This window comes from Dasypus novemcinctus, chromosome 4, assembly GCF_030445035.2.
Source record: "Dasypus novemcinctus isolate mDasNov1 chromosome 4, mDasNov1.1.hap2, whole genome shotgun sequence".
In the NCBI taxonomy this organism is placed as follows: Eukaryota; Metazoa; Chordata; class Mammalia; order Cingulata; family Dasypodidae; genus Dasypus; species Dasypus novemcinctus.
The window spans coordinates 65678901-65689505 of record NC_080676.1 but is presented as its reverse complement, the minus strand read 5'-3'; the positions used below and the strand labels follow the sequence as shown (position 1 = coordinate 65689505).

The 10605-nt window shown below is 36.0% G+C and overlaps 1 protein-coding gene across 2 annotated transcripts in view; it reads left to right on the top strand.

The window, feature by feature from the left end:
- The first annotated feature begins 1605 nt into the window (after positions 1-1605).
- The window catches only part of TMEM207 (transmembrane protein 207), a 30677-nt gene continuing 21677 nt past the window's right edge, over positions 1606-10605 (top strand). Inside the window, exons 1-3 of one of the 2 annotated variants that reach the window (XM_058295538.1) lie at positions 1606-1726; positions 3622-3659; positions 10224-10268. In XM_058295538.1, coding sequence (XP_058151521.1) covers positions 1652-1726; positions 3622-3659; positions 10224-10268 — 158 coding nt within the window. In that variant the 5' untranslated portion in view covers positions 1606-1651. The remainder of the gene's footprint in view (positions 1727-3621; positions 3660-10223; positions 10269-10605) is intronic. The other variant, XM_058295537.2, reaches the window with a different exon arrangement.

The window sequence follows — 10605 nt, the reverse complement described above, 5'->3', positions numbered from 1 at the left end:
CAATTGGGGAAATACTGCTTGACAATCCTATATTTGAAAACTTAGGGCTAATTGTGTTTTGGAGTAAAAAGTTTGCAGATTTTAGAAAAGTAATAGGTTACATATAACATGCATAAAATTTCCAAAAGGGTCTAGAGAAGCACTCCATTTTCAAACATATCATTTCTGTCATGAATGAATGAATAACTCCACAAAGTCCAATAACTAAATACTTATAATGAGTGTCAGATCAGGTTTTGCCAAAAAATAAGTCTGCCATCAAACTTATGAAGAAACTTTGTTTTCAGAGCTTTTTGGATATGAAAATTGCAGATAAGGAATTGTGGGTTTTTCTTTTCTTTTTTAAAAAAATTCTGGATGTATTTTATTGTGACATCTTTTGTAATTGGATATTTAACTAGTTCAGCCAATCATTCCTTTTGCCAAGTGAGTGCTTTCTGTAAAAAACGCTTTTGTAGAAAAAGATCTATGACACAGTATAATAAAACAATATGCGCTGCCTGCCTGGGCAGCCTGAAGGGGACTGTGTCTTATCATGTCACACTTAAAGGAGAGCAAAATATACTTGGCACAAGGCACCTCCTGAAGGAGACCTGATGACTTTAAGGAGTGGCATGTTGAAGGAACCTCAAACTCAGCACTGAAAGAACAGTGATCTGAATCAGCAGATCATTTCATTCTTAACTTTTCTCATTTCTTGGGTTAACCCATGCCTCAGCTGAGATGCATATATCTTTCTTTTGTTTCTAGCTGCTAAATATGTAGGATGCTGGCTGCAGAAATGCCAACCCCACTCCAACTAGTAGGCCTAGTAGAATAATCACATGAGGTGAGGTATTATAAATTCTGCCACTTGCCTGCAGCTATGAACAGCTGATGCCTCTTATGCACTGAGTATCCTGCAGCCTCATTACAGTTCCAGATACCACCACACTGAGAATGAACTGTACTAGCATCCTAAAAATGTTATCAAATCCCAGGTGAATTGCATGTGCTTTAAAAGTGAAAACACAATTATGCAGCATCATTATTTAATCTCCTTGTGGAGTATCTGTTTCTATAACTCCAAATGGTCCTGAAGATTGTTACAATACATAAATGTTCAATATGTATTTATTGAAAAAAATTAATTAAAAATAAATAAATAAATAAAAGTAATGTGTGATCACATGAGGCAGGGAAAGTTTTTGGCACAAGGTTTTGTTTGACCTGGGCCTTAAAAAGATGCCTAGGAAAAGAAGAGCACAGAGGGTGATCAAAGGGGAGAAACCTGAATAAATGTTCCAAATACCAGGTTCTCTATAATAGCAAACAAGGAAAGAAAACATAAATGCTTTGGGCAAAAAACATGCACTTGAATATAGAAAGTTATGTAAGCAGACCCTACCTTTGCAGGTCAGCCTTGTTTGAGGGCCTTGACAAACAATACCAAGGTTCTGACCTTAAACTTAAAATCCTTGAACTCTCAGTGCCTTTGAGCATGAACCCAACATTCCTTCCCCCAGCATGCACTTTACTAGTCACAAGGAGCCATCATTAATGCATGCCCTGGCAGGAAGCATAACTCATAGAGAAACTAACAAGTTCTGAGAAAGAGGGAGAAAAACATAAGCCAGCAAACCTCTATCCCTGAGCAGATTTTCCTTTAAGTATGTGGAGATCCAGGCTTTTCAGTTTCACCTCGGTGATCTCAAAACCAGGAACCTGGATGTTGCCACTGTTCCAGGTAACCATTTTTCTTTCTGGGAAAAGTTTTTCAGTGGTTCTCTATAGACCTGATTTGTTATAGATTTGTTCTTTGGATAACTTAACTACTTTCACATGTTCTTTGGATAACTTAACTACTTTCACATTTAAAAGATTTCTTATAAGAAAATATTTTCAGCATCTTTGGTGTTTAATAATTCACTCACCAGAGACACAGAAAATAAAATGGTCCATGACATCAGTCTTATCTATTTCTTCTTTATTTAGTTCCATTGCTATTGAAGTAATAAATGCAAATTTATCCTTTGCTTAACTTTACTATGTTGTGACTTTTTTCCTTTTTAATTAAAAAAATGCTATTGACAGAGCAAAATGTAATGTTTGGATTAATTTATGAAATATTTACTGCCACCAACAACCATACATGAGGTCTTGCCAGTTATTTTAACACTGACTGACATGGACAGAACCATTTTGGTGTTTATTTTGGTTTCTCTGCTCCAGCATCCCAATCTAATACCTGTATCTCTGTATCTGTGTTACTTGAGTGCATTGTACCTGAAAGATTTAGGTCTGAAATATATTTAGACTTTTTCTCCATTTCATAATAACCCCAAAGTCTGACAGCTAATGCATTGGCAGTGCGGTGGTAATCATGTAATACTGTGTACTCCTTGCTAAGGTACAGCACCCTGAGAAGACTAGGAAGTGCCACCTTTATTTGTTTATCTGTTGGGCTGGATCCCAAATGATTTCATCTACTCATAAACTTTCTTCATGGACAAAATCTGAATGCTCATTTTCCTCTGTTAATATGCAAATCTATTTGCGACATTCTAGCAAAAGAGAAGGCAACTCATTTTCTCTGCTTATAAATTGTTCATTACCATGCTCTCTGATGACCAATTCATGGCTCTATCTGCAACTTCTCAAATCCCTTTGCTCAGATAAACTTCACAGAGTAAATATAAGGTGCTGAGAAGATATGCTTGGCATTGAGAGATTAAAAAAAGAGATTAAGAACCCACAAGATTCTCAAATCTATCATTTAAAATTTTGGAATGTCTACCTTATATTTATATTTGCATATTATGGGCCAGGAAAATAAATACTTCACTGTAGTTTTTAAAGCCAAATTTAAATGACATTGAAGATATTCACACTGTGTAAGGAAGAAGTTTCAGTTTAAGGGGAAAAACAAGTAAACAAAACCTCTAGCAAGGACTTCGTTCTTGTGTCTGTAATTTGTGGTGTGAAGGTATAACCTATGATACCCAACAGGGAGAATTAGGAACATTCTGATAGAATGGTTTGAATCTTTTAAAACAAAGCAAGCAATCAAAGTTATCATTTTTCTCCCTCTTCTCTGATAGAGGAATGTAAATCTCAACAGGGATGCCATGTTACTTTAAATCTCACCCCAGAGTGGATTAAAGTCAACCCTTCATGCATATATTTAGCATCCGTTAATGGTAATAGGATTGACTTCTATTTTTATATAGGGAACTTGGTTCCTCTGCATGAAAGGAACATTCACAAATAAATAAATCTCCTTTCTCTAGATAAGCTAAAATGTGAAAACAAAGAAAAAACATGCAACATGCACTAAAGTCCTTTAAAAAAAAGCAAAATCTGCCTATAGGAAAAACAAAAGGAGTTTTCAAATATATCTATAGTGGTATGTAGGATAGGAATCTGGATCACGTTATATATATTCTATCACTGCTCAGCTTCAGAGTCTACTAAGAGGTTTTTTCAATTAAAATTCTGTGCACTGAAATGGACTGTGCTCAGAGCTTTTAATTAAAAAAACAAACAAAATGATATAAACCCACATTGTCTCTAGGCACTGTTTGTATTAAAGGATTAGCTGATGAGAAGTTTGGATTATATTGTTCTAAACATGTGTTTCAGTTGGTGCTCTCGGACCTACAATGTGAAGAAAATGAAATGTAAGTAAATAGCAGACTCCATGTTTTTCTTCAGCATTTAAAAAATTCAAATATTAAAAAAGACTCAAGTCATTGAAAAGTCCCAAATGAGTTTCGAATGATCACTGCATTCATGCAGAGAAAAAAAGTAAGTTGTTTTATAATGCAAATGGCTCAATTTCTCTAAAAACAGAAAAAAATACATTTTCATTATGGCCAGCTTTCTTGAATAAATAAGGGGGCATAATGATTTCTAGATATTTTTGCTCACTGCATTCTCCTCCCTTCAGGTTTCAAGGGTACTTTCATTTCATGAAAGAATCATGAATTCATCTGCAGCTGTGTCCATACCCATAAATCACCATGACAGTGGGACCCAGTTTTCTGGATAATTCAGTTTCAAACACAAGCAAAGTAAAAAAATTCTAACTTGGATTATGTGTATATTTCAAAGTTTTGGGGATATGAACTATTATATGAATAGTAGCCGCAATTTTCTCACTTCTTTTAGTCTGTAAACCTCACTGTGCTCAGAATTCTCTTCTGGAAATGGGGATAAGGCCCCATGAATACTGCTGCTGCTGATTAACGATAACCATAACCCACTGTGATTTAGTGTGAGTGTCAGAAGAGCACTTCTGCCAAGCACCGCCTTCTCCTGGGTGCAGCCCTCACCACCAGCCAGCTGTTTTGATTATCAGTGCTTGTTACCCTAAAGCCAGTGTCCCTGGGCACTGGCTCCAGAGTAAGAGGCCATGCCAGATGGGGTGCTTATCTTGGCCTATGAACCATTCTGATGGATCATCTTGTTGGCATTTGGCTTAAGTTGTTATCACTCTTTCAGCTTTTGTTTGGTTTCCTGTTGCTGCTTCTCTGCATTAAATTTAGACCTAATTTTTGTTCTGTCTTCTGGTGTTTGTGACATAATGTTTTTGATAGTGTATATGCTTACTTGACTATGGACTTCATGACTTCTCTGACCTTCTTATCTTCTCCTTTCGACCCAGAATAATAAAGCAAAGAAATTCCTAATTGGAAAGGAACTTAAATGTTGAATCCAACACTCCAGTCAACATGTTATAACAGGAAAACAGAGTATTGAGGAACTTTATAGGCTGAATTTAGAGCCACCGTGGCTACTAGTCTCCTTTTCAGGTGAGGAAGTTGAGACAAATGAATGGCAGAATTTCAACTGGTACTTAGACACAAACTTTTATGGCCATCATTTTGTATCAAGTGACTATTATCTTTGTCATTATATAATGTCATTGCTTTTGAGTAAAAACAAGAAACCACCTCAGATAAGATGCAAAAGAGCAGAAAATAAAGGCAGAGTAACCAAGAGTGGCTGGGATTGTTGGAAGGTGGCAAAGGGAAGTAAATACATAAAGAGAGAGGTAATATTTTAAATCTTTTCCACCACAAGGTGTTAATGGGGTGATGTCTGCAATGAATGGCATACTGTTTTCTGAGTGGAATAAAAAGTCTCCCCATAAACAACATTCTCTTTCTCTATGTACATTTTTTCAAGAAAATTTTCAAGAATCACTTCTTTGGTCTGAGGCATTGTCTCCTGTTAAAATATGTTACTTGCAGAAGAAAGCTTATTCATCCTCTACCAATACTGCTACAGGAAACTAACACAAACACAGTAGATTCCAGTTGGAGGGATCCATAGAGACTATCTACTCCAAATGAACTTGAGAAATGAGAGGGCAGAAAAGGACACAAATCAAAGCCCACATGTAAAATAGACGCAGTAAAGGGAGATTTGGATTATAATGCCAGGGAATATTAAGGTAAAAAACCTGAAAAATGGAGTGAAATGTTTGCCCCGGTAGCGGTCTGGGGAGAGGAGGTATCTGATTAGCCAGAAATAAAACCGTTTTATTAATCAAGTTTTATGTTCCAAGCATTGTGTAAAGCAATTTAGGTTTTCTATTTAAAAACAAACTATTAACAAATCTGTAATTACCTATATTTATATTTATTTTCAAACATCAGATTATAACTTTACTGGTCCAACCAACTCATTCTACTTAACAGCATTTTTGGCATGAATAATACATTATTATGCTCTATTTATATGAGGTGAATACTATTAGTAATTTACAGTATGAAATAAAACATGGTAGATAACCCCACCCCCGGTTATTACATCTCCAATCCATCTCCTCTCAGAAATAACTAAGTATATTGCTGTACACCTATATATATAAGTAAGCTAATTTTAAAAACATACATATGACCTTATTATACAAAGGATTTTGCAACTTATATACCTGGAGGAAAACCTGAGGAATATACTTTCTATCCATTCTTCTAGAATGGATACATTCTTCTAGAATGGATACTATACAATTTACTTCCAGATAAATTAGGTCAGTTCACTATCTCTGGGTGTTATGATTTGGCACCCTAACCTTCTCCCAAATTATTGAACTGCACTTTGGTTGAAGAATGATTTAAAAAAAAAAACTATAAAAATTTGTTGTGTTTTTTCTGAGAGTGCTGTGGAGAATATTGTTCCCATGGTTAACAGTGTCCTCCTCATGAGGCCCCACAGGATAAATCTTTCTCTGGTCTCTAAACAGGAATAGTTGGACATCTAGTGAACAATTACCATTGTTTTTTTTTTTTAATTTTAAAGGACACTATGTAACGAATCTCTCCTTCATCCTACTAATTGCTAGAAAGCTCAAGCCAAATCTGAAGCCCAATTTCTAACATATACATGGGATTCACTACATTCATTTTACAAATTAACCTCATTCCTGGCTCCTTCTCTTTGTCTAATATTCTCCAGGCTCACATTTATAATTTATTTTTGTATTTTCAATATTTCCTTAAAACAGAGATTCTTAACCTTTTTTGTTCCACAGGCCCCTTTGCCAGTCAGGTGAAAACCATCACACCCACACCAACACATCCCTACAAGAATAATATTTATTTGAATTTTCAATTCAAGCTCACAGACTCCCTGAAATCTTTCCATGGACTTCTTGGGGGTTCATGGGCCCCTGATAAAGAAGCCTGTCATAAAGCATTTTTGGAACATCAAATTTTGGATGCATTCAGGCAATACTGCACATGGAAATCAGCAGCAAGAGCTGGTTTTGTTCCCAGTTACAGTACTGCGGTGTGGTACTGTCTCCACGGTCAGACAATTTGGGTTCATTTGTGCCTCTGCCACTTCTAGCTATAGTATCTTGTGCAAATTATTTAATCTTTCTATGCCTGAGTTTCCTCAATTGTAAAATGAGAATTATAGGGTGACCCTACCTTATAGGATTGTGAGTTTGAAAATGAGTTGGTACAAGTGAAACGTTTAGAAAAGTACCCGGCACAACGAAGGATGGTAGCAGAGCAGACATTGGTGCTACTCTGTAGTTTTCTTCTTGAATTTATCAAGTTAATTAATTTATGGTTGATTTTGGGTTCACAGATTCTCAGCACTTAGAAGGATAGTACAGATCAAATAGTCTAACCATGATGTAAAACATGCATTGTCTCCACAAGTGGGACTACTACTTTTAGAAAATTTGAGCTCTTAAGTTTTCCTTAAATGTTAGCCAGCTTTCACTTCTCCCCAAGGTTTTTCCTTTTTGAGGTCATCACACCCAATTTACCAAACATGTAAAAATCTCTGGGTAATAACTTCATTTTCAATTTAACTTTTGGAACACTGAAATTTTTGCTTCTAAAATTTGAGTAACTAGAATAGCATTACAATTCAGGTACTGTTTTACTTTTTTTTCAGAAATTAAAAAAGTTCAGTTTAAAGACTGAATCTGAGGGAGTGGGTGTAGCTCAAGTGGTTGAGTGCCTGCCTCCTATGTACGAGGTCCCTGGCACCTTGTAAGAACAAAACAAAAACAAATGAAAAAAACCCAACTCTCCTTGGGGAGGAGATGTAGCTTGGTGGTTGATTGCTTGCTTCCTATATACAAGGTCTTGGGTTCAATCTCTGGTACTTCCTAAAAACAAAAACAAAAACAAAAAAAAACCTGAATCTGAGAAAGACATAAAAATAGTGGTGCCAGGAAGGAAGCACAAGGAGTCAGAAGACCCATATTCCAATTTAAATTCCTTGGCCAGCTAGTTACATCCTCACTTACTTTGCCCTTCTGGGTTTCAGTTGTCCAATGTATAAAATTCCAAGGGTGAAATAAAGGATCTCAAAGGCGCCTGTCAATTTTGAAATGCCATGATCACTTTGCATTTCTTCCGCTAACTGCTTCTTGGCCATTTTATTACACATCATAATCTCCACCAGAGGGTGCACAGGATCAAAAAGAGAAAATTAGATAAGTCAGTTTGGAGAATTGTTAGCACTGGAAAATATGGAGCGCCTCAAAAATTAGAATTAGGGAAGCAGACTTGGCCCAGTGGTTAGGGCATCCGTCTACCACATGGGAAGTTCACGGTTCAAACTCCGGGTCTCCTTGACCCGCGTGGTGCTGGCCCATGCGTAGTGCTGATGCACGCAAGGAGTGCTGTGCCACACAGGGGTGTCCCCCGTGTAGGGGAGCCCCACGCTCAAGGAGTGCGCCCCATAAGGAGAGCTGCCCAGCACAAAAGAAAGTGCAGCCTGCCCAGGAATGGCACCACACACGGAGAGCTGACACAACACGATGACACAACAAAAAGAAACACAGATCCCTGTGCCACTGACAATAACAGAAGCGGACAAAGAAGACGACGCAGCAAACATACAGAGAACAGACAACTGGAGTGGGAGAGGGGAGAGAAATAAATAAATAAATAAATAAATAAATAAATATTTTTTAAAAAATTAGAATTAAGAAATAAAATGAGGTAGTTGATATTTAGAAGTGGCTTTAAGTATAATAAGTATATGGAATACTTTTAAATGGAAATAAGAGAAGGAAATATTTAATATGGGGGAGAAGAAACATCTATGTCTGAATTTAGACATCAAGATTCAGAAACAAGGGCCTTCTGCTCTTTTAACTGGGCAAGGACACCAAGAGAATTCACCTACATCCATCTGTAAAGTGGTTTATTACATTTTTAAGAGTTCTTTATCTTTTTATATAATATTTTTATTTTAATGTTCTTCTGGCTGCAAAAATAATGCATGTACATTATGAAAATTCAAACAACCCAGAAATATTAAAAAGAAAGTTTCTCATAATACCATCTGCCTGAAAAGTAAGCCCTATTAACGGTTTGGTGTATATTCTATACAACTATATAATGATTATTTTGTGAAATTGTTGTAATTCTGATAAGGAATACATAAAATGTAGTATTGAGTCCTATATATTATTTTACTTAGGAATGCTTTAAATTATACATATAAGCCTCATTCTTTTGTACAACTGAATAATATTCCATTATAAGGATGTGTCTTGAATTATTCTAAAAGTATTTATTGATGTGCTTTTTAAACACAAACTTCATTTACCATTTTTCCCAGCCATTTATACCTAAACAATGCATTTAACCCTCTACAAGTACAAAAATAAATAAGTAAATAATAAATTAATAAATAAATAAAAATAAATTGGGTGATTGTCTTTTGTCTTAAATGACTGGGATATAAGATTTAAGTTGATGCTTCACTTATGTTAAAATGTCATTTCTGACTAGTTTGGTAGCATGGCACAGTGCCTCCTTAAGGATGCTGTGAACAATAAATTAGTTGACATTTAAGAACTGTTCAAGCTGCAAAGTACTGAGTGTTATTTAACAAAGGTGAAAGGAGACATGATTAAGCATAGCCCCACCTTGGAAGCTAATTGGACTGTTTTGAACAGTTTCCACTGCTCCAGTGAAGTACATCAATAGTGGCCAATATACTGGGTCAGGAAACAATTCCATCAGGAAATATACTTTCAATGCACTGTACCAGGCATGGAGAGGGACCCTGGAATAAATTACATTTGAGTCCTTATGCCTGAGGATTTGAACATCGTAAAAAGCGCACTGTGAATTTTGTTTTTGTGTGACCTTTAAAAATTTCTCTCAGAAATGATTGAGTTATGTCTAAACCACACAAATAATTTGTCCATCCTGGATGGAAAGATCAACCTCTAACTCACTGAGCCACACCCATTTATTTCCTCAGAGCCTAACTTCTTTCCTTACCAGTTGTATAAACTGTGTTGCATGCCTGCTATTTCCTACCCAGACACTAAAGGATAACAGAGGCTATAAACCTTCCCTGGAGAATTTGCATCTTAAAGGCCTCCAGATCTCTGAATAAACAAAATGGTGGAATGGTTATCCACCTAATACTGTATACCTATACAGGCTGGCCCTGAAAAGGTAGATGTTGCCTTCTTAACACACAACATGATTCATAACTCTGGGATCAAATCTATTACAATGTAATTATCTCCTTAACATGTCTGGTAGGGTCACATTTATCCATATTCTCAGTGTCTTGAATCGAGTGGACATTCAGTAAATATTTGCTTAAATTATGATGGTGGAGAGTAGTGAGTAGGTGATTGTTTGATGGAAACAGGTCAAATCAGCACAAATTTCATGGTCTCAATAAAAGTATACTTTGGCCATCCAGGTGTCCAGTACTAACTGTTCTTCCTTTATTACCAGGTGTGTAAACTATAATGACCAACACCCTAATGGCTGGTATATCTGGTAAGGACATCCTTGATTTGGTTTTAGAAACATTTTGTGGTATATACACACATATAAGATTATGATCCCATTCCTTTCCTGACTAATTTGAGATAGTGCTTAAAAACATAAGGGTTAAGGAAATCTTAGGGATCATATAAATAAAAATCTACAGAAATGTCCGTTTTAGATTTTTGGCCAGGGTTGTCAAACACTTCCTTTGACAAGAAACTTTCTACTTTTAAGAACAATAGTTTATTTCAGACTTGGTCAACTTTAACTGTAAAATAATTATTCTTTCTCTTGAAATCTTCTTAAATGAGTCCCCCACTGATTTAGTTTTAACTTTAAAAGCCAT